The sequence below is a fragment of the Poecilia reticulata genome, chromosome 19, assembly GCF_904066995.2.
Source record: "Poecilia reticulata chromosome 19, P_reticulata-male-v2, whole genome shotgun sequence".
In the NCBI taxonomy this organism is placed as follows: Eukaryota; Metazoa; Chordata; class Actinopteri; order Cyprinodontiformes; family Poeciliidae; genus Poecilia; species Poecilia reticulata.
Genome location: NC_088848.1, coordinates 12160267 through 12188225, shown reverse-complemented (window position 1 = coordinate 12188225; position 27959 = coordinate 12160267). Strand labels below are relative to the sequence as shown.

The window sequence follows — 27959 nt, the reverse complement described above, 5'->3', positions numbered from 1 at the left end:
CAGTTGATGGTAGCTCTGTAGCAGAAGGAGTGCAAGGCGGAGGCGTCCGAAGTGTCAAACAAGTGCCAAACTCCCCCCTTAACTTTTTCAAAACTCTGGAGAGAGCCGAGCCGCGGGGTTGGGGGGGAGAACCGTTGAAGAGGACAAGACTGACGAACCGAAGGACAGTCCGCTGTACCCGGAGCTGAGAGTTGAGTCTGATCCGGTGGTGTGCTGGTCGTGGCTGGTGGAACCCCCCTTCCCTCCCCTGGGATCGTCGCTTTTTATTTAAAAGAAAAGTTGGTAGGATTTCCCTGCTAGCTAGGTCACCCGAATCAAAAGCCATGGTCGGGGAGACAGAGGTGAAGGAAAGACCCAAGTCCAACCCGGACTATCTGATGCAGCTGATGAACGACCGGAAGGTGATGAGCTCCCTGCCCAACTTCAGCGGCATCTTCACGCATCTGGAGCGGCTGCTGGATGAAGGTAAGAGAGCCTGAGCAGCGCTGCCACAGATCAAACCTCAAGGGGAGCGAACCCATCACTTTCATGAAAACTTGAGCTGCACCAACAAATCAATCAATCACAGATCGGAATCGGACAATTTTCACCTGACCTCCTCTTCTGCTCTGTTATTGGCAGATCACAGCCAAAAATCCTAAGTTTGAGTTTCTATTGATTAAATGTAGCAAAACTAAGAACTCCAACCATTTCTCTAATATTACATCACATAATAGCATGCACTTTAACTTAATTTTTGATTTAAAAATAAAGTTTAGGGGCGTGTGTCTTGATGTATAAATAGGGATCTTGTTGTTCGTTTTCTGTTGGATCCAAACCTACTAAGTCAATCAAAGGATCCATAGCACAGTTTTGACACTTTTATGTGTAGCTGTTCTTTCTAACAAGAAAAACACACAAAAATCAAACTTATGCAGACACACACACATACACACACAAAATGGTATAGACAAGCAGAAACCCGATTGATTCATCTGTAGCTTACATATATGGACTTAGTTGAGCTTTGGCAACAATTTTCCCCACTGCTGCCAAAATATTATAACATAATAGTTATTAAAGTTGCTATAATGTTACCTCATAACATTTGCTTGGATTTCAATATGACTTATAAAATAAAACTGGACACTCCAGCAAGACAACTACATTTATATTTTGTGTAAGCAAGGAAAAAAGTTTTCAAGCCTTTCCACTCGCTGACCAGTAGTGCCCAGAAACATGTGGGGGAGGGGAAACGCTGCATTACTATAATCTCCGAGAAAGTCTCGGACACTCTGACTTTCAGACTGTAGAAACAGTAGCAGGGCAGTATTTGAAGTGTCAATCAGCAAGTCAGACCTCAAACAACATCTAAAATTGGTATTAGCCTCAAAAAGACTGATTGGTTCATTTCTATTTTGAACACATTTCACGTTTTTTTTTTACAGTCTACATCCATCAACATGTTTATGTATTTACAAATTTTAACCTTCACATTTTGTTAGCTGCTGTTATTCATATTTGCCTGTTCCCAGAGTGGGATTGTTAAAGTACTTCTGTTCAGTAATATTTTATCCTAAAAGTAACTGAGCTTACTGAATGGTCTTTATCAGGATTACTCACTGAATCCTTGGAAGCAGCAGAGTTGTACCCAAAAACTGATCCCAGTGATAAGCTATCAGTTGTCTCCTGACTGTTTTCATTCAAAGCATGCATGTAGTTTTGCAAATCTGTATCTTAAGCGAGATTTCTGATACACTGAAAAGAACAGCAGGTCTCTCTCTCTCTGTCTTACTCTCTCTTTTGCTTTCTCTCTGTCTCTCTCTCTTCAACGCACACGCACGCACACACACACACACAAACACACAGTGACGGGAACAAACAGACAGTTGTTAGTCTTTCCCAGTGACCTAATGAGCAGGCTTATGTGAATGCTGCAGCCCATCCCTGTGCAGGAACGAGAGCATGTGAATGTGTAAAATATTTGATTTGTAGCTTCTTACAAGGCCTCGAGTCATGTTGCGTGCACAGCTTGCCGATACAGTCCACTTGTTGATATCCACCGCATCTCACCAGATGTAGCTGCACACACTACCACACACACACAGATGCATATATCTCTGTAACCCCAAATCCCAAGCTTTCCTTGCGTTTTAGTGTGTACTCCCCTTTTTGAATGCGGCCACTTACAGACCTGTTGGTGCGCATCTGGATCGTAGTGGCTCCGACTTGGTGCTCCGTGACAAGTCTCATGACATAGCAGAGTCACTCAGATGACCTCTACAACCCAACAAATAGGTCAGCTTCATGCCTTTGAGGACTGACAGCTGAGCATGTTCACTCCTCACACGTGATAATGCGACACCCGTGGTCAGTATAAATGGCTTTGTCTTCAGGGATGAGATCTGTGCGCAAAAGACTAAAGTTTATGCACAGTATTGTTAATAATAGAGCACTTTGCGCTAAAATATTTAATCCACGGATAGGTTAAGTGTAGAGATAAAGTTTGTTGCTGTTGGCCCCTCTGCCACTCCTTTATTGTTCGCTGCTTCGACCGACTCTCTTGTTCTTCTTTCACTTCTTGTTTCCCTGTAGCTACTTTTAACTCAAGGGTGACAGCAGGCCTTGCTTTCCTGTGCAGATTTTTAGGTCTGAGGTTGTGTTTTAATAGCTGTTTTTTCCTTGTTTGCTTTTTTTTCACTAGGGACAGGTCTGAATAGGTTATTAGAGGATCATCGTTGTGACTGTGGCTCTGGCTTTAATTATAGTGTCATACCATAGTTATTATGGTCAGGCTTATCACTCAGAGAGGCGGGAGACATGCCTGGTGTCAGCCTGCTTAGGTCAGATGATATTTGCGACTCAAGGCAGCTATTCTGCTGTGTGTGTTTGTGCAGTGCTGTAGTCAGTTATTATTGCGCTGGAGTGTCATTACAAAGGTATCAGGGGCAAGCATCGGTCATTGAGACGACCGTAAACAAAACGCACAGACGGACAAAAATAAGTCTCGTTTAGGCTGGTGCAACTGCCGCAAACTCGAGCCACCGACTTGATCACTGAGGAAGCACGGTTTTACATTAAAATAGGTTTTACTTGGAAATTTAGAGCAAATTACAATTAAGTTTCATTGAAATAAAAAACAAAATATTAGCCTTAAAGTTGGAAGGTACAAATTTCAGTCGTAAGCTTCATGTGGATTAAAAATTTGCTTGACAGCATATAAGAAGAAGTGACCAGAGTTGCTCTCAGCGTGGAGTGATACTGCTCCTTCCCCACATGTTGCTGAACTGCTTACCAGCTGAGTAAAAGAAGTCTACTGCACTTTTCTCTCAGGCATAGTGGCTAGTCCGGCTAGTCCCAAGTCTAATCTAGTAATATTGTTGCATAAAGACAAAAATATTACTATTCTATTGTGTGTTATTTTAGTTATTTTAGCTATTTTAGGTGGAATAATATCCACCTTATAGAGCAATACTGTGAAACCTTGGTAGTATTCTTCAAGGTAGGCATACTCCTGTTTGTGAGCAGATACCTTTACATAAAAAGAGACATTCAGTAAGGATTGCGATAACCATGTCGCTTAGCATTAACAAGATGCACGTTTTGTGAAAACAGCTACAATTATCAGTATTTTATGACATCTCCAACCAGAAAAACAGTTACAATTGTTTCAGTTGTTACTTTTTGAACTGTTAATACATTCTTGGCTCTGTGAGATTATCAAGACATTGAGGTGCACAATGCACTCATCAGTCAACCAGAGATCAAATCAGTTTGGTGATAGATAGGCATAGATTTTTTTGGTTTGTTTGTTTGTTATTTATTACTTGGACCATAGCCAAATACTTAAACTCCCATCTGAAAATACATATAACTGCCTATTTTTATTATTCAAACTTCAGTTATACCCTAATATACCAATACAAGTGGAAGCCTAGCTAAAGTCTTTAATTATTTGGCGATACAGACAATCAACATCAAGGGAAATGAATGGTACTCCTGGTGTATCGCACTTTAGTGTTTCAGCTTCTCAAATATTTTCTTTCAATTATTTTTGAAAAGAAATTGGCAATTGGAGAATTTGCCACAAGTAATTTGCCATTATGTCCCACAGACAAGTCAGCAAATACTGAACCACAAACAGGCCTGGGGTCACTGTACACTGTTTAGTAATGAGAAATGTTACCTATAATAATTTTTTTATTTTGATAGATGCACTGTGTATAAAATATAGACTATTGGGGGAGGAGAGTTGTTGTGATGCTTTCCAAACAGCCTGAAAAATAAAAACCTTCTTACTTGTTGCATTTCATGAAAATGATATTTGAACTGATGAAAAAATAGGTTTTAAGTGGTTTTAAAGCCTTAATTTGTGGTAACGTTTATACTTGGTTGCATTTTTTTCAGTTCAGTGAAAGTCAGTTGGTGGCCAATCCAGTAACTCCTTAATTTTCTGTATGATTTACTACAATTAAAGACCTTGCAGCTCTCTTTTTGAAATATTTCACAGAATCGATCAAAGTCGGGAGCAGCAGGTCAAGCTGCAAAGGCAAAACAGTATTGGTATTGGCTTTACAAAAACCTGATTGGTTCATCTCTATCAGCAAATGTTGTGTTTACATTTCAAAGTAAGATTAAATGCTGTTACTTTGTACTGTTCAGCAGCACCAATGGGGTAACTGTGGTAGAGCAGTAGGCTTTCTAGTGGGTATGTTGTATTTTTAGAACTGTGTTTGTTTTGTGTAGCTCTGGCTGTTGCAGCAACAGCTTTGAATACTTTTTCTTGTGGTATTGAAATATAAATACCACAAAATATATTAAATACCTAACACCTAGATGTCACCATGAAGGTCTATGAATAAACAGATAATAAACAGTAAAGAAAATGACCAAAAAAATATTGCAGTTAATATTTTTTTTCTCACATTGTTTACAGAGTATTGGGTTAATATCCTGTGAGAAAAGAAAAACGGAACAGGAGGGAAATTAGCTGCAATGCTGCAGGGTTTATTGTGAAGCATAAAGCAGTCAGATTCTACATGGTGGTGCAGAGTATGATTGTCTTCCTGTATGTCTTTCAGCTGTCACACTAGGCGCTTCCTTTAATACTGGTGACAGTGAGTCACCGTCCTCAGCAGCGGACAGTCTGACGAAAGAAATGTGAAACCTCTTCAGTTCACTCAACATAACCTCTCTTTTTTTTCTTCTGATCTCTGTCTCAAAGAGATCGGCAGGGTGCGCAAAGACATGTACAACGACACGCTAAATGGTGGCATGTTCAACGGGCGGGACATGGAGGAGCTCCCCGAGGCCATCGGACCTGTTGCTCAGCTGCAGGAGAAGCTCTACGTGCCTGTCAAAGAGTACCCCGATGTGAGTGGACAAAAATCTGAGACCTTTGACCCCTTTTTTTTTTTTTTTTTTTTTTAGGAGAGCTTCTGTTTACTTTGGTCTGTTGTCTCTTTATCCTTTCCAAGCTACAGAAAGAGTGCCAGGCAGTCAGCGAGGCTGTTAATCATGGGGACGTTTTACTTTAAATTTTATCTAAAAGCTGATTTCATTCTGAGATCATCAGTGCTCACACCCAGTGATGTAATCTAGAGCTAAATGGGTCAATAATGCATCAGGACCAGTGACTCTACTGGGATTAGATTTAGTAAAATAAAATAACTTGTGAGATTAAGGTTAACACAAGGTGATTTACTGAAAAAAAAAACTCATCCGAAATGTGATACTTTAAACTGCACTGCAACAGCGTGCAAGTGCTTTAAAAGAGCATTTGCCCCCTTACAGTTTCATTCTGACATTTAAATATTTGAGATCATCAAACTGATTTTAATGTAAAATTTAACTTCAGGTAAATATAAAAAGCAAACCATATCTCACTCAGCTTTCGAACTAAAAGAAAATATAAACCCAAAAGTCAAAGATGATGATGATTGTATGACTGTGGGAACATTTACAGCTTTTGGACATGGATCACTTGGTGTATTTAATGAAGCCATCAGCTGTATTTATATTTTTATATTTTGAATGTTTATTGATTTTTATCTGTACAGCACTTTCTCACAGCTGCTGTTTTTTTAAATAAACTAGTAGTAATTAGTAACACTCAAACTGAAAGAAATTTAGTTTGGGAGTGGCCCAGTAAAAACATGGATTTAATTTACAGACCCATTCAATAATTTAGAATATTATTGAAAAGCCTATTTATTTTATTAACTTTATTACTGAGTGAAACAGATTAAATTGATTAATTGCACACATTTGGATGTTTGAAAACCTTTATTTCTGTTCATCGTTCTGATTTTCCTCTTACCGCTAATGAAAACATCTAAAATTAGAAAATTATTTCAGACCAATAAAAAAATCTTTATCAAAAACAGAAATGTGGGCTTAATGAAAAGTACGTATAACGCCTGCTTAAAGGCTGCTATTTTTAAATCGTTTGTTTAATCTGACAAATGAGACTCATTTGGACGTATATTCTAATAACTGATTGAATATGACTGTTGATCAAAACAGTCATATTGGGACTGAATTAAAACAATAATCTCAAAATTCTTCTACAGCAATGTAAAAGACTCATTGCAAGTTATTACAATTAATGGTAGCTGTTGCTGCTAACATTGGGTTTGGGTGCAATTACTTTTTTTTACCAGATTAGTTAGGATAGCTTTTTCTTCCTTCAAAAATTAAATAATCATCAGAAAATGTTTTTTTTTTTGTTCTAATAAATCTTGTTATATTTCTCTGATAATACACTTATTTTTGATGATCTGAAACATATAATTATAACGTATAAAAAGCAAAATCAGAAGAAATCTGTGTAGGGGCAAATACTTTTTCACAGCACTGTAGGGATTTCAGTATGAGCTGGTTGATCCACATTGCGTGGCTCACATGATTTTCTCCACGCATCAGCTCGCCAATCACCCGCCACAATGCCGGGCTGTCCTGATTCACATGACGGCAGGCTAACAGGACGCACGCAGGAGTGCTTTGGAAAACCGTTGACATCAAGGTTAAATTTAGTGAGCAGTTCCTCTGTCTGGATCCGTGTATTGCGGTGAGCAGACGGGGTCAGAATGGGTCTGAATGAGTACCTACGTAAACTTCAGAACACATTGAGAGAATATGACAGAAAAATTAAAGCGGGACAAGGCCGACCAATTGTTATGAAAGAAGCCGACAGAGACATAGGGTTAATGGCAAAGAAGTAACACACACACACACACACAGAGGGGCACCTGTCAAGTTAATCACTCAGACATAGTGACAGATAAGGGTAAGAGAACGACGGTGACTTGTCAGGCCTCCAACACCAGCCAGCACACATATAATGAGCTATTTTTGTCTCTCCTACTAACACAAACACTTTACAGCTCCACAAACTTAAAAGATATCATTGTACTAATTCATCCCTTAAAAAACAAACAGTTTTGCTCTGAGGGGTATTATTAATGTAGCTTTACTTTTCTCATGCAGTCTTGTTCATTTTGTAATTTTGTTTTTACTCTTTTTGTGTAGTTCAATTTTGTAGGAAGGATCCTGGGCCCACGTGGCCTGACAGCCAAGCAGCTAGAGGCAGAGACTGGCTGCAAGATTATGGTGCGAGGAAAGGGCTCCATGAGAGACAAGAAGAAGGTAAGGATTTTAATAAACACAGAAGGTGCACACTTTCTCCTTCCAATGTACATACTGTCATTGGGCAGATCAACGAGCTGACTCGTTGGTCAGTCACCTCTGACCAACGAGTAGCTTAAGTACAGGAATATAGTTTTTTACTTGCATTAAAGGTATCACATCTGATTGGCTATTAAATTAGATATTTTTACTAAAACAAGTTTATAGACATGTACATTTATGCATCAATGGAGGTAATTTTGAAAATCATTATATGTTGGATCTAAAACAGTTATGTTGGCAAACTTGTGCCTATATTTTCTTTATGTATGTCACATTTAGGCAATTGGTACTCTGTTCTGCATGTTCCTGACTTGAGTTTTAAGAAAATAATCTTCATCTTTAACGCTGTACCAATGAATCATCAGCAGGTGGAAAAACTGTTTGCATAACAACTTTATGCTACAGAGACTAATATCTACAGTCTTCCATATGTGTGGGCAGCTAATCCAGGAAAATTTCCTGGATTGGCTGCTTGTGTGAAGTAGCAATGTGCCTTGGTATTTTTACTTCCATAGATGCATTTTCTTTTGAATATTTTGAATATTTTCCTCTATGACAAAACTTTCACTAATAGGCACAATTTTCCACAAGGAATTTGTAGCTATGTTCCACAGATAAATCCTCAAAAGCTGAACCATGAATACTTGGCGGTCCACTGTACAGGTCAGATATCTTTGCCTCAATAATGTTTAGGGATTCTTTTGGCAAATATTAAAATGTTGAAAGAGAAGAGATTCTTAATAGAACGAAAGTGTAAACGTTTTTTACACTTTGGTTCTAATAGAGAGTGGACCAATGAAGCTAGGGATTGACCATGCTACCACCCTTCTGTGTACAGCTATCAGTGCTGAACAGTAATATTCACGAGTTCATTTTTATAAGTCAAGTCTTTGAAGGTAAAGTTCAAGTCGGATTTAAGTTTATAAGGGAGACGTCCAAGTTAAGTCACTTACCTTTCACCCCAAGTCAAGCTGATAAAGAGAAAGCCAAAGCCTGGTCCCAAGTCTTTGTTGACCAACTGTTCATATCTCATGTTTTTTACCCCACGTCAAGTCTCAAGTTCATATGTTAAAAGTCCAAGTGAAGTCTCAAGTTTAAGAGACAATTGTGAGAAGCAAATCAATGTCAAGTTTCAAATTGTGAGGAGCAAGATTGTGTCTTTTCTCTACAAGCGGCATGACCAAGTGAAGTTTCACATCTTTTCTTGATGTGAAGCTTCAAAGAAAGATGTGAACACGACAAGTTAAAGTCGTGTTTCAATTCTCAAAGGGACAACTTTACTTCAAGCCTTTAGTCTTTAATAGAAAAGACCATGTCATGTTTCAAGTTAATCCGATCTCAAGTGTTTTGCCGTATGTTGAAGTAATCCAGGGACAGCTCCACCAAATTTCTGGTCTTTCGCATCAAGACCAGTCGAAGTTTAAAGTTTTTGAGTAGCAAGTCCAAGTTGAGTCTCAAGTTTTTCAGTTCAAGTCCAAGGCGGCTCTCAATTCTTTGAGGGTCAGGTAAAGTGCCTCAGTCCGTCATGATCAGCTGAAGTCAAGCCTTTAGCCTTTAAGTGTCAAGTTTTGGTCAAGTTTTAAGCCTTTGAGGGGTCAAATCAAATTATTTCCACGTGGCTGAATGGCCGAGTCTAAGTCTACATCTAGAGCCAATTGGGAATCTGCGACAGAACTTGAGCATTTATTTTTATAGATGCTTTCCATTCAACCTGATTGCAAAAAAGGACGGGTGAAATCTCAGCTTCTACACGTGTAAAGCTGGAAGAGACAAACCCCAGAAGCTGTAAGTGCAACATAAGCGTCTCTGCAAGTATTTCCTCAGACGGGATGAATGCATCATCCCAGCACATCATAATTTTCAGATTTATATTTGGAAAACATTTATTTTCACCTTGAAATTATGCAATACAGTGAGTTACCTAACACTTAAAATGACAATAAAATGCATCAATGTTTGGGGTTGTAGCATACCAAAATGCAAAAGACTTCAACCGGTGTGAATACTTTTGCGAGACCCTTTGTGTATCCTTCTGGGCTGAGTTTTGCTTTCCTGTCCTGGTGTTCAGTCCATCTGTCCTCCCTTCCTCTCCCCTGGTGTCTGCTGTTGGACGGAGTCGGCTCCAGCTCTTCCAAACGGCAGGTGGAGCAAGTCCAGCATTCCTCCACCACCTCCGCCCCCCTCCCTTGTGTCTCTCGCTCGCTCTCTCTCTTCTTCTCTCCAGAACATTCCCTACCCTGCACGCCCCTCAGAGGGAGACACACAGAGAAACATGCAGAGAGAGAGAGGAAGGAAAACAGAGACACAGTGGGAGGCAACTGGGGAAGAAGAGAAAAAGATGTTGACTTTCAGTGTTCCTCAGAATGATACATCTCACTTGACAAAACAGCCTCAGAGGAAACCGTTTGCAAGAAGGCCACGCAAAGATACAAGATTCACAATTTTCAGCCGTTGCTTTGACTACAACTGGCTGCTATATGACCCACTTACATTCTTCACTATCTTCCAGTTGATAAAAAAAAAACCTCATAGAGGGTGGAGTGATCTTCAGAGGTTAAGGGTGATGGTTTTGATCATCTCTCGTCATCCAATCACAAGTGGACAGCTATGAGTACATAGGTTCACACCTGGCGCTGGAATGTGTCTCCACATATGTCTTCAGTCACCATTTGTGATGCAAACCTCAACTCCCTGCTGTGAATGTAAATATACTTTATTTCCCAAAGAGCATCGACTAACCAGGATCTGCGAACAACCAGAGGCAGTTGACCTATTTCTGCTGTTATCATCTGGATCCTTTCCAAACTTTGGGTACAAGTCCCACAAAGCTGAAACATATCTAAACTGATATGCTAAGTGTTTGCTTACTTTAACGTGGTTTAATCTTTTCTTGCGCGCTTGGACACATGAAAGTCATCGTTCATTTGTGTGGATAAGTGCCAAATTATTAGTTGTTTTTCATTGGAAATAAGCACGGATAATGGAGGACTATAACTCTCTTTAAAAGACTGATAGAGCTGGATAAGAAGTTGGGAGGATGAAAATAGAATATAAAAAATGTCTGTATCTCTATCCCTCCAATCAGCTAGCATTCTGGGATTGCATAATTTTCCTAGAGTTGTTCAGATAAGCGAGGACCTTGTGAAACCCAAATGGACTTGGTTTGATTGGGGACTAAAATTGCAACATTTGTTGCATTTTCAGCTAATACAGTTCACTTTCACAGTGCATTGTGCCAAACAAACCAAACCCTTTGAGAAACGTGTCCCCCCCCCCTTGCTTGTGGAGACCTGGACCAAGAACCACTGAAGGAAACAGCACAAAAACCTCTGAAGAAGACACTGAGCTTATCTTCCTTCTTTACGAAATGTAAACCAAAGTGGAATGGCATGAGATTTTAGTATTTGCAGGATTTACCTTTTGTCTTTGACAAAAGACCATGGGACATTTCTCCTGAGACTTGCACATTTGTTGTGCTTGTATTTACCCAAAATGTACTACACATTAGTTTGCTCCCTGCTTTTGGAACGGTCTCTGGTCCGCTTGAATTCACATAGTCATTCAAACCACACCAGAGTTCACTTCAACAGAACCAAGGTTTAGGTTTTCAGGTGGACCAGAGTTTGCTTTTTGTCCACATCAGTTTGATTGTGCATTCACACCTACCCAAATGAACTAGACGTTCTCTGCAAATGATCTGGAGTTTCATTAAAGCGGAGTAAACAGTCTTTGTGTGAATGCAGCCTAACTGAGCTTTTTGGCAAAATACAAATAAGACATGTCTTAAATATACAGAAAAATAGCCCATACCTACTGTTAATTTACATGGGGAAGCTGAGAGCTTGAGTCTCTTCTAATGGTCATTAGAACCTTGTTGGAGTACACAGCCTACTACATAGATGGGAGGTTTCGGGAAGTAATACACAAAGAATCAGAGTACTGAACGTCCACTAAAATGCAACATCAATCTTGTGTAACCACTCAGGGACAACATGGTCGTTTCATGAGACAAGAGCCCCCCCCCACCCCTCCAAAAGCCGCATTAGACAACCTTGAGTGTTTTGCGTGTTTGTTTGTGTGCGATCCAAAAACCAAGCCAAGTGAGAAGAAGAGGAGAAGAGAAATCCTGTTCTGAGATTGGCTGTGGCGCATTCAAATCAAAGGTGTTTAAAACATTTGTGTGCTTTTCAGGAGGAGATGAACCGAGGGAAGCCCAACTGGGAGCACCTCAGCGAGGACCTCCACGTCCTGATCACTGTGGAGGACACGCACAACCGCGCCAAGATCAAGCTCCAGCGAGCCATCAACGAGGTCAAGAAACTTCTCGTACCCGCTGTGAGTACCGGAGCAAAATCACGGACCACAAAGTTTTACTCGCAACGTTGCAGAAAAACACTCTGTGACTGGATGAGAGCTCACTGTGTTGGTATGCATGGAAGGGGGAAGGGGATTGTCAGTCTAAGAAGAGTGTGTGTGTGTCCTTGTGTGTATGAGGGTATGTGTAAGGGGTTAGGGTAATTAGGGAACATGCATAAAGGGGTTGCCATGGCAGCCCCGGGTTGTTTGAAAGGCTGAGGGAATGAATGGAGAGTCTGTTCACTCCTTCTCCCCACTCCATCACTCCTTTCACTCGTTCACAACTTACTTCGTTCCCAACTACCGGCTACAGTATTCCTTCTGCTCCCTGGGTTTTCTTTCTTGGGATTTTCGGGTCCTCACAAGAGAACATTTTGATGGCACTCCTCAACATTTCTGACATTCTCCGGCCCACCTACCGCCTCCCCACAGACACACATGCACATTCACTGATGTGAGGACTAAAAAGAAGCACATCAGAGGATGCGGACACACACTCTTCATTATCCGCAGTTTGACTCACATGAAGAAAAGCAGATATTTCGTAATCACAAGACTCCTTCCTTTTTCTTCTCTTCATTATTCACGACAATAGAGAGAGGCTGAAAGGGCCAGTGGGGTGGGCTTCTGTTGCAACAATTAGCTGTCACTTCCAGTTCCCTCGCAGGATAGGCAACCCTCACAGTCTATAGGCCGTCAGGAGCTGAGCACCTGTTAATCCGTGTTTGTGCATGTGTGCGTCTGTATGAGCAGCGAGCAAAGTCAATGATATGTGTTAGTTTAACCCAACTGACCTTTCACTCAGAATGTAAATCAGTCAAGCTTTTCACTGGGTTGTAACTAGAGCTAAGAAGCAAGCGTGTTTGACACTGAATATGTCCTGTGTGGTGAGGTGGTTGGATTTGAGCTCCGGGCAAGTCCGCTTCAAATGATCTGCGATTTGTTTTGTGACTGGCTTTAGTACGGGTAGGAGAACCTCATGGCGTGGTGACCTTCAACAAAAAATGCACTTTCACAAAATCAGAGTTTTTACTCCAAGTCTTATAAAGTAACCTACAATAAACAACTACTTTGTACGATACACTTTGCTGCATTGCTTTTGAACCGCCCTGATCCTCCTTGGCATAGATTCAACAAGGTGTCAGAAATGTTCCTCAGAGAGTTCTGTCTATTAACATGGAAGTCTGTTCTTCTGAGGCCATGTCTCTCAACCAGAAAGGAGTGAACTGCTCCCTACAAGTTGAGAATCCATTTCTGCCTCAAGTGAAAGAATTGAAGTGTCCTTGTGTCTTTTTTACATGGAATGTCAGGATGGAGGGGGAGATGGATAGATGTTTCTGGGCTCTGTCTGTGGCAATATTGGCACTGCATTGGTCTGTTGTGCTGAAGAAAGAGCGCAGCCAAAAATAGAGAGTGCCCATGCCTTGTCTATGTTTATGAGATATAGATCTTAACTGAAAAGATAAAGTCCCAACACAAGCCTGTAAAATTAACTTCCTGTATAGAGCTTCCTCCTCATAGAGTAGAGCCAGAAACACTGAAAGCAATCAGCTGAGGGGTTCAGGCATCAAGGTCAGGATGGCTCCTGGGTGACTGGGTGTTGCATGTCCCATAGGGAGAAAATATTTGATCTATAACTTAATGATGAGAATATATATATATATAGTGTCTCATCTGAGAACACAGTGGGATCTTCAGAATCATCAAGAGAGTGTTTTTGGGCATTAGGATTTCTGGGTTTCTAGATGGATCTGACTGAAACAAGCAGCACTATAGTTAGTTGTGTACTGTGGTGAACAAGCGTTTTAGCTTCTACCTTAACTCAACTGCAGTCTACAAGAACAAACTGCAGTGTATTTTATAAGACGACTTGACGATTTTAACATAGATAAAAGTGGTTTGTTGACAACATAGTTTAGTTTTGCAGATAATATGATAGTATCCTGTGGTAATCATCCTTGGAGGAGGGATTTTTTGTTCTTTACCCATCTAGTTGGAGATGCTGGCTGCAAAGTGCAATTGATTTGGGTTGTCATTTGCTCATTCAGCCAAATTCTTCTCTCCACTGTAGGAAGCAGTGGAGAGTTTTGACTGATTTAGCTGATTTTCATATTTGTATCTTTATTGGGTTTAATGTGGTATTGTAGATGTTATTATACTCAAATAATATTTTAAACTGCTGGACTGAGATCCAGTGACTTTGGAGGACTTTGGGCTAGACTAAACTTGTTGCGATGTTCAAAAAATAGCTTGAGATGATATGAGCTTTTAGGCATGAGGTATTATCTTGCTTGGAAGTATAGGCATCAGAAGAAGGGTACTACGGTTCTAACAGGGATAGACATGGTGAGCAATACTGGAAACTTATTACTGGACCTCATTTTTTCCTCATTGTCCTCTTCACTCTTCCTCCAGTCTCTGGCACCGTGATTTTCAAATGAAATGATACATTTAATTTTATCTTAAAAGGAGAGTTTTGGCTACTGGGCAGCAGTCCAGTTTCTGTTTTCTCTCGTCCATGTACGATGCGTTTGACTTTGTTGTGGTCTGAAGGGTGGCTTCACGCAAGGAATCCGTCAGCAGTAGCCCATGTCCTGGATATTGTCTGTGGTGTCTCTAAGCACTGCTGTCCATACCTTGTGAATATTTCTCAAAATCTTAAATGAACTTGGCTTCATAATCCTCTCAATGTCATGATCCGTGTTTCTATGTGTTTATTTCTAGTTTCTATGTGATCCTGTTCCCTGTTAGTCCTGTCTCTGCGTCTTTCCCCGTTGATTGTCTCCCAGGTGTGTCTCGTTCCCGTGATTGCCCCGTGTGTATTTAGTCTCCCCTGTTGTCTGTGTTCTTCGTCGGGTCCTTGTCAATCTATGTCGTCTGTTCCCGTAGATGCCTGTTTCCCGTGCTGCTCTCTGTTGTTCCTCGTGTGGATTATTGTCATTAAATTCATCATTTTTCACCATATCTGGGCCTAAGCGTCATCTCCTCACCTACCACCACACCGCCTCATGACAGAAGGACCCGACCAAACTAACGGTGAGGAAGCTATGGCCCATGAGGCGTGGATCCAGCAGCAGTTGGAGTTGGCACAACGGGATCTATATAAGGATGTAGAGATCCTGCCTTCTCCGCTGCTGCTGGAGGAATTGGGCCTACCCTCGGACCTAGACTTGCCCAGGAGACGGAAGCCGCGGCGGAGGTCTAAGGGCGGAGCAGCTCCTTCCAGCCCGAACCTGTGGCTGGGATCGCGGCTGATACGTTGCCCGCCCGAATATGGACCCCGCCGTTTCTGCCTTCCGGAGCCGCCGGAGGTCCCGGTCCCAAGACATCCAGGTCACCAACGCGACGACAAGCAGAGTCCCTGGTGGGGAGCACGTATGGCGTACTGCCCCCCAGGTGTGGGACCACGTCGCCACGAGCGCCCTGAGCCGCTGGAGGTCCCGGCCCCTGGGCGCTGGAATCACCAGCGCTCTGAGCCGCCGGAGGTCCCGGCCACTGGGCGCTGGCGTCACCATCGCTCTGGGCCACCGGAGGTCCCGGTCCCGGAGCATCGACGTCGTCGCCGCCATCGGCCTCCGAGGCTTCCTGCGCCCGCTGCCGGCGTGCAGCTCCCCGAGCTTCCTGCACCCGCTGCCGGCGTGCAGCTCCTCGAGCTTCCTGCACCCGCTGCCGGCGTGCAGCTCCCCGAGCCTCCAGAATTCCCCGCCGAGGCGCCGTCAGTCCCCGCTGCCTCCGGTCCCCGCGCCGAGGCGCCGTCAGTCCCCGCTGCCTCCGGTCCCCGCGCCGAGGCGCCGTCAGTCCCCGCTGCCTCCGGTCCCCGCGCCGAGGCGCCGTCAGTCCCCGCTGCCTCCGGTCCCCGCGCCGAGGCGCCGTCAGTCCCCGCTGCCTCCGGTCCCCGCGCCGAGGCGCCGTCAGTCCCCGCTGCCTCCGGTCCCCGCGCCGAGGCGCCGTCAGTCCCCGCTGCCTCCGGTCCCCGCGCCGAGGCGCCGTCAGTCCCCGCTGCCTCCGGTCCCCGCGCCGAGGCGCCGTCAGTCTCCTAGTGTCCCTCCAGAGCCTCCTAGTGTTCCCCCAGAGCCTCCTAGTGTCCCTCCAGAGTCCCCTAGTGTCCCTCCAGAGTCCCCTAGTGTCCCTCCAGAGTCCCCTAGTGTCCCTCCAGAGTCCCCTAGTGTCCCTCCAGAGTCCCCTAGTGTCCCTCCAGAGTCCCCTAGTGTCCCTCCAGAGTCCCCTAGTGTCCCTCCAGAGTCCCCTAGTGTCCCTCCAGAGTCCCCTAGTGTCCCTCCAGAGTCCCCTAGTGTCCCTCCAGAGTCCCCTAGTGTCCCTCCAGAGTCCCCTAGTGTCCCTCCAGAGTCCCCTAGCGTCCCTCCAGAGTCCCCTAGCGTCCCTCCAGAGTCCCCTAGCGTCCCTCCAGAGTCCCCTAGCGTCCCTCCAGAGTCCCCTAGCGTCCCTCCAGAGTCCCCTAGCGTCCCTCCAGAGTCCCCTAGCGTCCCTCCAGAGTCCCCTAGCGTCCCTCCAGAGTCCCCTAGCGTCCCTCCAGAGTCCCCTAGCGTCCCTCCAGAGTCCCCTAGCGTCCCTCCAGAGTCCCCTAGCGTCCCTCCAGAGTCCCCTAGCGTCCCTCCAGAGTCCCCTAGCGTCCCTCCAGAGTCCCCTAGCGTCCCTCCAGAGTCCCTAGCGTCCCTCCAGAGTCCCTAGCGTCCCTCCAGAGCTTCCTAGCGTCCTCCCGAGTTCCCTAGTGTCCTTCCCGAGCTCCCAGCTCCAGAGCTCCAGCGCCCGCAGCAGATGGCGCTCCGCCAGAGCTCCCAGCGCCCGCAGCAGATGGCGCTCCGCCAGAGCTCCCAGCGCCCGGAGCAGCCGGCGCTCCGCCTGAGCTCTCCGAGTCCGCTGCCGGTGAGCAGCTCCCCGGTGAACCTCCCGAGAATCCAGCCGGCCGTCCTGCCGGTTCCACAGCCTCGGCTCCGCCCGAGCTCCCAGCGCCTGCAGCAGCCGGCGCTCCGCCAGAGCTCCCTGAGTCCGCTGCCGGTGCGCAGCTCCCCGGCGCTCCGCCCGAGACTCCGCCCGGCCGTCCTGCCGGTTTCCCGGCCTCTGCTCCGCCCGGCCGTCCTGCCGGTTCCCCGGCCTCTGCTCCGCCCGAGCCCACGGCCTCTGCTCCGCCCGAGCCCACGGCCTCTGCTCCGCCCGAGCCCACGGTCTCTGCTCCGCCCGGACCCCAGTCTCCAGCGCCTGCAGCAGCCGGCGCTCCGACCGGCCCACCGCGGCACAAGCTCCGCCTCCAGCGTCGCCGCCCACCGCGGCTCAAGCTCCGCCTCCTGCGTCGCCGCCCACCGCGGCTCAAGCTCCGCCTCCTGCGTCGCCGCCCACCGCGGCTCAAGCTCCGCCTCCTGCGTCGCCGCCCACCGCGGCTCAAGCTCCGCCTCCTGCGTCGCCGCCCACCGCGGCTCAAGCTCCGCCTCCTGCGTCGCCGCCCGCCGGACCTCCCACGAGAGATCTGCCTCCTGTGCCGTGGTCGGCCCCGGAGGGTTTTGCGGTGCTTATTTCGTTTTGGATTTTTTTTTGTTTTTCTGGACTCTGGCCCTACCGTCGCCCCTCCGCCCACCCTGTTGGGATCTGGTTTTGTTTTCTGGACTCTGGCCCTCCTGCCGTCGCCCCTCCGCCCACCTGTTGGGTTTTTTGTTGTTTTTCGTTGGACTTTTTCTGTTGGGCGCCTGGTAGTCGCCCCTTGAGGAGGGGGTACTGTCATGATCCGTGTTTCTATGTGTTTATTTTCTAGTTTCTATGTGATCCTGTTCCCTGTTAGTCCTGTCTCTGCGTCTTTCCCCGTTGATTGTCTCCCAGGTGTGTCTCGTTCCCGTGATTGCCCCGTGTGTATTTAGTCTCCCCTGTTGTCTGTGTTCTTCGTCGGGTCCTTGTCAATCTATGTCGTCTGTTCCCGTAGATGCCTGTTTCCCGTGCTGCTCTCTGTTGTTCCTCGTGTGGATTATTGTCATTAAATTCATCATTTTTCACCATATCTGGGCCTAAGCGTCATCTCCTCACCTACCACCACACCGCCTCATGACACTCAAACCTGTGATAATCCTTGTAACCTTTGTCCCTTTGTTTTAAGATCACTTTTTCCTTCCACTCAACTTTCTTTTTACGTGCTTAGATATAAAACTTTATGAACAGGCAGCTTCTTCAGCAATGACATTTGTGTCCCGTCTTCCTTATTTAGGGTTCATAGGACTGTCTGCTGGATACCTGTGAAGTCAATGGTCTCCTCCATGATGGTGTTTTGAAAATTATTTTTGTTGTATTTATGTACAAATATTGGACTTTTATTCCAAGTAAGCCATAATTGTCCAAATGAACCAAAGTAACCAAATAACATATGACAATATTTGTGCTGTAGATCTGTATTCAACATTTTTTTGAATAATTTAGTTTCTTTCATTAGAGGGGGTTTAGAAGTATTATGGGAAAGGATGCGTAGCCCCGGTAGAAATTTAGGACTTTATTGTTGCAAAGAACAGCAATAACAACTGTACAGTCCTTCAATTGACTTTTTAATGAAATTATAATTTATTTAAATGTACCTATATAGCACAACTTATAAATATAATAGTTGCTTTTTAGTAAATGTCCTAATGCAGGTAATATCCCTTCTCTGACAAGAAATGCTGGGATCGTTGTACAAGCTAATTTTTTAATGCTCTACTTTTTGCACTTTGAAATTTGATCTAAAAACCTTTGAAACTTTGATATATCTCAAAATACCAGTCCAAATCCCAGCACCTTGTATAACTTCCAGACTTCTCCTGACAACATTTTCTTCATTTGCCTTTGAGCGTCAGTCATCGCTGTGATCTGATTGTGCTTTTCTTTTTGCCTGTGCCACTGCAGGCTGAGGGAGAGGACAACCTGAAGAAAATGCAGCTGATGGAGCTGGCCATTCTCAATGGGACCTACAGAGACGCCAATGTCAAGACACGTAAGCATGACCTCATAGTTAACATGTGGAGGAGGGTGAGTGGGTGACAAAGGAAGGGTCTCAGTACAGGACTTGACTGTAATATGAACAATGCCTCTGTTCCCCTTGTTAAATAGACTGTTTGTGCTCTCCTCTTCTTCCCTGTCTATTGTATGTGCGCTCATGTGGGTGTGTGCACACTTGCGTTATTGTACGTTTGCTTCGCCGCGCAGCCACTGCCGCCTTCCCGCTAGCGACCCCTCAGGCGCCTCGGATCATCACAGGCCCGACACCCGTCCTGCCTCCGACCCTGCGGAACCCTGCCCCGGTGACCACGCCCACCCTCATGCCTCTGATCCGTCAGATCCAAAGCTCCGCCCTCGTGCCGGGAGCCAATCCGCATCCAGCACTGGTGCAGCAAGGACCCGAATCTGGAATCATCTACACGCCTTACGAGTATCCCTACACACTCACGCCCTCCATATTGGAATACCCGATTGACTCAACTGGAGTATTAGGTAAATACCAATCAACAGTCTATCACTCTCATACATAGTCAATGGATGTATTACGAGAACTGGACACTGGACTCCAATGAAAGCAGTTTGTATTAACAGATAATCAGAACTCCAACTATGTAGAGTTAGTCAGAATATAGAGAGGGTGGAGCACTTGTAGCTTTGAGCTTCTTACTAAACTCTCTGCTCAATAGAAATATAGTAAAATCTTTCTGTTGCTTCTTTTTCCTTTTGCTTCTCATGTATTATATAAATAAGAAACATTCAGTAAGCCATGACCTGAATAAACGGCACAGTTTATACCCATACAAACACAAATACTGCTTTTAAAAATCTATTCACACATTATCAGACATGCTACTTTAGCACACCAGTTACATTAATAAGAAGTGCAGGGGCACCACTATAGCTACAGCTACAAAATAACTGCCTGGAGTCATACTGATAATATTCATGCTCTCACTAAACTAACAGTTAAAAAGTTAAAAACAGCAAAAGAAACAATTACAGCCATACTTGTGGTTTTTTGGGTCTGCACACATCATCAATAAGAGTTTAATGTTATTGTGTTAAAACACAGCCCTTATTGCGCTCATAATTGTTCCCAAACTAATGACAGAATAGATGCCCATTTCTATGAAGGTATATCCAACATTTTATCCAATACACCAGAGATAAACCCAAATTATCTCTGGCTGCAGTGATAACACACACCCTCCCCAACCTGTTGCTGTGTACCGCAGGTCAGTTGGCCTAAAGCCAACATAAAATATGTTTATTTTAAATGTTTGGGGAACAAAGTTCTCATATTGGTAATTGGATATTTGGAAAAAAAAAATCTGAAATGAATTTAAAAACTTTTGACATCTTTACCATTGATGCCAAAAAACTTTGTGTTGGGCACTCAAGAGCATCAAACAAATGACTTTATCTTTCTCTTATTTCTTTCCTCTTGGTCTTGGTTTCGTATCAGAATCAGGAACTGAACATTTTCGCCTCTGGCACTGATTGGCTGCCAAGGTCCAGTTCTTGTAATACATCCACATCACACACAGAAACCTGCTGAGGCTCATTGCTGGGCTAACAGTCCCTTCTCCCTGTGTTTTTGCAGGTATGGCATTCCCAACCAAAGGCTAAGCGATAGCAATCCCTTCCTAGCACACACCTGGACTGGCTTGCAGAGACCCCTCATCTTCTCCCACCCCCCTCCCCGTCACACACACACACACCCTTCACCACCATTCACCCCACACAAACACATATAGTTATCCCGCAGAGCAGACAGTCAGTTTGTTTCTACTTTAGGATGAGAGATTCCTGTTAATTTCCCTATGTTTGTATTAGCAATCTAGCATTGTGGTGTGACAACTACTTACCTTTTTATAATAATTCAGCTTCCGCTTGTAATTTTTAACACATTTTAGTGAACCTGTAGATGTTTTAGAGCTGTTCTTTGCGATTTAACATATGGTAAAAGCTTGTTTTGATCACAGAGCTATAAATGTGACTTTTGCTTAAAGCTGATTTTGAATCTACTAGTTAAGGTTAGTTGAAAACTAGCAGTTTGGATTAATATTTTCTTTAGGGAGCAGAAGACCACAAAACAACAAAAGATTCTCTTTTAGAGGCAATATATATATATATATATTTTTTTTTTTTCCCCCCTTTTTCACCCTCAGACTCAAGAACTTGTAAATTCCTGGTGTCACTGACGTTGGTGCCTTGGGTGGGACTGTCTGTTGTCTTTCTGATGAGTAACCCTTCTGTGTTTTGTTTTTGGGGGAAATATCAATGGCTGTTAGCAGGTGCCATGACCACTAAGGTACGACGCCACGACAAGAGAATCCATCCTTACCAAAGGGTAGTGACCACAGACAGAGGTTAGTTAGCTCACCAGCCACTCTATGTGTATATGTGTGTTAGTGTGTGTGCATGCAGACCAATGGACCAATTCCAGTTTACATGAGTCTTTAATACGGCATGCCTTAAAAGAAAAAGATGAAATCGCAGCAGGCAAAGTAAAGTGTGAAAGTGAAATATGTGATGGGATTGCGGAGGTGACAGCTGCTCACCTGTTTGCCCAAACCGGACAGCTCGCAGGGCCGGGGCCCGCTCATGTGACTCGGCCCTTGTGACTCCTCTGAGTCGTCTCTCTGAAAACGTTACGTTTCTCCTTCTAAGTACTACTTCTGATCAAGTAAACACTGTGGAAACTTTTATTTATACTCAACTTCATTCCACTAGATTTCCACATATTTTTGTTGTTTTTATATCTATATATATATATAATGAATTAAATCCTGTGTAATTCCCAATTCTTACATGACGGTTAAAGTAAAACATGAGAAAACACAGCGTGTGATAACTACTGAAGTCTGTGTTACGAGCTCTTTTGTATGAAATACTGTTGCTTGTGGTCTTATCAGTCGCCCACTGGACTTTATCATTGGGACTGTTTACATCTTTCATTTATTTCCTAGCCAGAGTGGTGCTGTTACCATGTATTTAGCTGCAAAAATAAATTTGTATATAGGGATTTTAAGGATTTAAGTGCTTATATGAAGCTTACGGAAAAAAAATTGCCTGGAAATACCTGTAGTTTTTTTTAGTTTGTAAATTTTTGTTTTGTTTTGTTTTATGATATGCTTTTTATAGATGAAGTGTCTCCATGTAAACTGTATTCAAAGTGTGTAGCTACTACTGTTTTAGTCACCGCGAAGGTGGCAATGAAGGCAGTGTTTTTCTCTGTGTATTTAAGATGAGGTGACCTTCTTGATTTCGCAGGCCTCCAGACTGTTATATGCAATAGAAATGGAGAAATGGATTAGCTAGCTACGATATATATATATTTATATATATATAGATATATATATATATATATATATGTGTGTGTGTGTGTGTGTGCGAGCAGTGGTGCTCCTATTGTATACGATGGACAAAAAAAAAAAACACTAAAAGGCAATAAAGATGAGTATTGAAACAAATCTCCAAAGCAAACCAAAGCCTGGAAATTCTTGTAGTTTAGCCTGTTTATTGTTAAATTGTTCCTCAAGTCCTTCTAAAGTCATCTGTTAACCTCTCATCACTGTCTTTACTGCACTAGGTGCTGCTCTAATACTTCATATTCAATACAGGTGCACCTCAGTACAGTAGAGTGTCCCTGATAATTTGATTTATTTCAGTAATTCAATTCAAAAACTGAAACTTCTAAATTTTTTTATAGATTCGTTACATACAGAGTGATATATTTCAGGTGTTGGAATAATTATGGCTTACAGCGAATAAAAACCAAAAACACGCTTCCTCTGAAAAGAAGGAAACATAGCATAAAACCAGTTAAAAGATTATTTTTAATACAGAAATGTTAGTCTGCTGAAAAGCCTGCAGTATACTGTGTCTGAATATGGGGCTCCTTTTGCATGAACCACTGATCACATTTTCCCACTGACTGTGGGAACGTCGCATTGGACTTCATGCAGCTTGGATTCTTTGCCTTTTCTACTCTTCCTCCAGACTTCGGGAAATGGATTTCCAAATGAAATTACAAGACTGACTTTAATCTAAAGCTTTTTACTTGGTGCAAGTGTGGTTTTAACATTAGGAATGCAATGCCGGGTCTTGAAGCATAGACTCCAACTGCAGTTCACAATCTTCTAAAGGCTGTCGCTGTTGCTTCTGCATTTTTCTCCGCTCCATCCCCCCATACTTTTCCCTTCCACTAAACTTTACAACAACACTCAGAGTTTTTTGTGATTTCAGTGACTGTCTGCTGGACAACGGTCAAGTCAGCAGCTTTCTCCATGATTATTTGGACAATATAATATTCTGAGAAAATGAACTTTTGGGTTTTCATTAACTGTAAGCCATAATCATCATCAAAATTAACCAAATGCTTGAAATATATCTCTCTGTGTGTGCATTAAACCTATTTTGAACTAAATTACCGAAATAAACTACCCTTTCATTGATATTCTGATTTATTGAGATGGACCTGTAAACCAATAATCAGTTAATCACAACTCTTAATCATCCAGATCTGACTCCTGCTGCTCTAAACAATAGCTCTACTTGTCAGTGAGTGAAAGGCCTGGAGAACTTTTCTTTGGACATAAAGGTCACTCTCTCACCCACATGAAACCATGCTGCCTCCCTCTCTTGTCCATGGTTTCACTGTCTGTCTGTGCTAGACGTAGCCCAGCTAGCATGAGTAGTGTCACTATAGCAGCAGTCTGGCAGCAGGAGGGGAAACCCTGCAGGTGCCTCCATGAGCACATGGGAGCATCTCTAACCAGCCGTTCCTTGTGTCAACACGCCAGGGTTGATGCGAGTCTTTGTGAATGGTTCTGCGGTGCTCATGAAGGCATTTTGTAACGACCCTCACGCTGCGCGGACCGCACTAGATCTGCCTTGTTGTCATCCCGACGCCACTAGCTGACACTAATCTCTCTTCTATCTTTTTTTCTTTTTATGTCCCCCCCTTTTATGTGCCCTTTTTGTTTCCTTTCCTCGTCTGTCCGTCTCTGTCCGTCTAACTCTAGCTGCCACGGCAACTAACCCATGACCCCACCCCCTCCGCCCCGCCCCTTGACCTTCTGACCTTTCCGCCCACTGATGACCCACCCATCTCTGCCCGCTGGCGTGCTCATTGGCCCGCGGCTCAGCCAACAAGAGACCAGAACATTGGGAACAAGCCGGCTGCTGCTGCTGCCTCTATCTAAACCAGCCAACCAGATGACAGCGATTCCGGGAATAAACCTCAGGACCCCACCCCACAGCCCCTTCCCATCACTTTACCAAACGTGCCTTCCTTCTAAAATCCCAAAGCCAGTCTAAGAATCTTCTCTGAATATCAAAATTACAATCTGTGACAGCTGTTTGACTTTACAAGGGGGGTGGGCCCCAAACTGGAGAAGGGCTTTCTAAACTGATTACTGTCCCGCTGTGCTGCCATGCCATGCAATAATGACTATTAATAACATGGTAACTATACTGATACCGGTGTTACTTATCAGCACACAAAAAAACCCTCCATACACACTAAACTGTGGGACATGTGTTAAGATTTTATTGCATTTCTCCCCTTAGTGAGTGCTTCTTTTCAGCGAGTTTTAACTGCACTGTAACATTTACAAACGGTGTTAAAACATGCATATGTTAACAAAACAAAAATCTATCTTGCCACCGAAAAAGCCATCATTCAGAAAAGGAAAATGCCAGCACAGAACCCTTTTCACCGTAAAGTGACAGGTGCCCTGCAAGGAAAAATGATCTCCTAAATGCCAGATCATGCTGTCCCGACACAAACCCACACCCTCAAACAGAAAAGGAAAGTTCTGTCCGAGTCCCTTTCACAATGATGCCTTCGCCTTTTTTCCACAGTACAGTATTGTACGACCTCGAACAACAGTGCCTTTATTTATTGAGAGTGAAGGAACAATGTTACACATAAATCTCTTCTTTTATTTGAATTGAAAAGTCTTGACGCAGAACAGAGGGCCAAAAATGTCATAATGCAAAAAATAACAATAATAATAACAATAATAATAATAATTAATTATAGTTAAAAATATATAAAACATATATACATGTGATTATTTCAATAAAATTTGAAATCCAATAATAAAATATCAGAACTTTAAAAAGTATAGAATTAAAATAAAAATAAAAATTATAAAATTTTAATTTGTTATATCTTCAATTTACAAATGATGAAATACATGATTAATCTTACTCTGGAATCCTCACCCATAAAAATCTAATGCAGCTAAAAACAAGGCAACTGATTTCTAGTTACGCTGTTTAGCCAATCTGCTGATGTTAGTGGCTACTTGTTGAGCTGCGATTATTCAGTGATGAAATGTAGCACAGTTCTTATAAAATACTTTAATGCAGAGGTTCCCAAACTGTGGGGCGCGCCCCATGGGGGGGCCGCCGTGCCATTGCAGGGGGGGCGCGGGAAGCCGTCTGGATGAAAAAAAAAAAACCTGAACACTGGATGCGCTTGGTTTTTACCTTAGAATGGCCAACTCTGTTATTCCTATGTCAATTTGATACAGTAGGGGCTTCCACGCTTCCCATATCTGTCTTCTCTGTCACTTTTATCAGCAGTTAAAACTGTTTAATCTGTTAACATGTGGTAACCTGTTTTTTCGAGCCGCCTTTAAACGCAACATGAGTGCTACGACACTTACGCTGGGTTTACACCTGTACGGCAGTGAAGGAGACCTGCTGCTGCTGTGCGGAGCTGCACAGGTGTGTGTTAGAATCATGGCAGCAAACCAGCAAAACGCAAAGAATTTTTCACAGTTTTCCCCCAAAACTAACAGACTGTTGAGTAAAGCTGTTGGATGCAGGTAATGTTAGCTGACTAGCTAATATCAATACATCACATTAAGCTTAACAAGTAGCCTGTAGGCTACTGATGTTGTCTATGTTCAGCTACGTAGATTCATTTTGCCCTCCCAAAAAAGTCGAATCCCCCACCCCCCTATGAGATGGGGGTGGAGAGATAGCCCAGAAAATGCTTGGAAACCACTGAGAAAAAGTTTGGGAACCACTGCTTTAATGAATAATACAAATAATTATATCTATGAGTTTTGAGTTAGATTGACACATTTACATAATTTTAATCATTCACATACTTACTACATATAATCATTTCTAATTTTATTGAAATTATCACAGTTCTCTATCAACCTATTTGATTTTGCCACTTTTGGCCCCCCATACCACCTCTGTGCCCAACCCCAAATTATATCATTTGGGGTTCATTTTGGTGAGTTACGAATGTAGGGAATATGAATCTGCATTTTTATTGTTTCCCCTTTTTTTGTGCCAAAATACAGAAGCATACAAATTTGTTTGCACCATTCGCAAAGATGCATGCAAACATTTTGAATATATTTATCAATATCGCAGTATCATAACAGTGAAAATGTTTGATTGTTTTATCATTTAAGTTAAGTAAATTTTTTTCAGAAGGAGAAAAAGTAATCTATTCTTACTGCATTCTTAATACTTTTTATTTGCTTCCATGGTCCAGTGTGTTGATCTGACGATATGCTTTGGATCATATACAGTATATATAGTCTATCAAATCTTTATTTTAAAAATTTTGCAAGGCCTTGCACCCAGTTTCTTACAAAAAGTTTGTGCTGAGCCTTATCTGATCACAGCTCCATTTAAAGTCTCGCACATCTTTAATCTTTTCTTTTTTTATGGAGACTTGGTAAACCTCACAATGGCTCATCATCTGATTCATTTGAACGGCATGTTCTCTTTTCACTTTCATTCTGAAGAGAATTAAGTCTGGGTCATGTCAAATTTGAACTCTATTACAACATTAAATAGGGGTTATGAATTAAAAGTTTCAATTTAGAAACTAAACTGTACCTGCAAAAAAAAAAAAAAAAATGGAGGCCAAATTTTTTTAACATTAGACTTTTTTTCCACTGACTGAATATACTGAAGATAAAGAGTGGAGCTTTCTGCAATTTCCATTAAGAGATAATGCTGCTGCAATGAAAATGATTTACTTTAAAGATATTTTACATGTGTTTTTCAGTAGGGGTGCCAATACTTTTGTTTGCAGTTGTAAGTATGAGCTAAAGTAATGATGCAGCAACTAAAAAGCATCTTTAAAACAAAAACAGTGTTAAATTTATCTTTGTTTTTTGTGTTGCTTGTTATTTTTTTTTCTTCTTGTTTTGCATGTGAATCTGCTTTTTGTCCAAAAGCAAAGTTTAACTTTCACACATTCAAACCAAGTGATGCCTTCAAATGAAAGAAAACCATGCAGTCATATCTTCTGTACCAAGTTGATATTGTATTTTTATATTCTATTTTGTACGCCAGAAAAAAAAAACATTAAATGACATTTTCAGATAAGAGCTATTATGCCTTATTATGGATAAAGAATCAGTTTAAGGTCAAACTATCCTTCATGTGCCATCAGTAATACTTATTTCCTGATAAACTGGAGTTCTCTGTTTTAACTTTTTTGAGCCTATGAGATCAGCATTGCTTGCCCTTTGTGCCTTTTTTTTGTGTATACGACGAGTGTGACAATTAACAGTGTAGTACAACATTAATCTACTCTTTGGTGCCAAGTTTAGGTTACTAACTGTTACCACTTCTGTGATTATTAACCACTTTAATGGTATCTGTCTCTGCCTCCTTTTTAAAGAATAAAAAGTGTGTCTAAGACGGTTTTTTTAAAAAACACGTGCTGAATGATGATCTTTTAACTTTTATCTGAGGAATAACTATTTGTTCAAGTATTAAACTCTTAGATGTAAAACTAACAAACTTTGTTGCTTCTTCTCTGTAGCTCTTAATTATGCAAAACAGCTTCCTTTCTGCATACTAATCGCCAAATACTCTTTAGATTCACAGAGGATTAAAAAAAAAACACCAAGTGGACTCTTTAGCCAAAATGCAGGGAAAAGGCCAAACTGTGTTTTTTCCCCACTTCT

General features: G+C 42.8%; 1 protein-coding gene across 3 annotated transcripts in view; it reads left to right on the top strand.

Moving 5' to 3' along the window:
* qki2 (QKI, KH domain containing, RNA binding 2) overlaps nucleotides 1–27708 on the top strand; it is a 27827-nt gene extending 119 nt beyond the window's left edge. Inside the window, exons 1-9 of one of the 3 annotated variants that reach the window (XM_008437238.3) lie at nucleotides 1–465; nucleotides 5204–5352; nucleotides 7510–7626; nucleotides 11860–12003; nucleotides 18901–18988; nucleotides 19201–19485; nucleotides 20573–20596; nucleotides 21288–21365; nucleotides 24024–27708. The exon at nucleotides 1–465 is cut by the window's left edge and continues 119 nt beyond it. In XM_008437238.3, coding sequence (XP_008435460.1) covers nucleotides 324–465; nucleotides 5204–5352; nucleotides 7510–7626; nucleotides 11860–12003; nucleotides 18901–18988; nucleotides 19201–19485; nucleotides 20573–20596; nucleotides 21288–21365; nucleotides 24024–24046 — 1050 coding nt within the window. In that variant the 5' untranslated portion in view covers nucleotides 1–323 and the 3' untranslated portion in view covers nucleotides 24047–27708. Of the gene's footprint in view, nucleotides 466–5203; nucleotides 5353–7509; nucleotides 7627–11859; nucleotides 12004–18900; nucleotides 18989–19200; nucleotides 19486–20572; nucleotides 22470–24023 lie in introns of those variants that run through there. The other 2 variants (XM_017310945.2, XM_008437243.3) reach the window with 2 other exon arrangements.
* The last annotated feature ends 251 nt before the right edge of the window (nucleotides 27709–27959 follow it).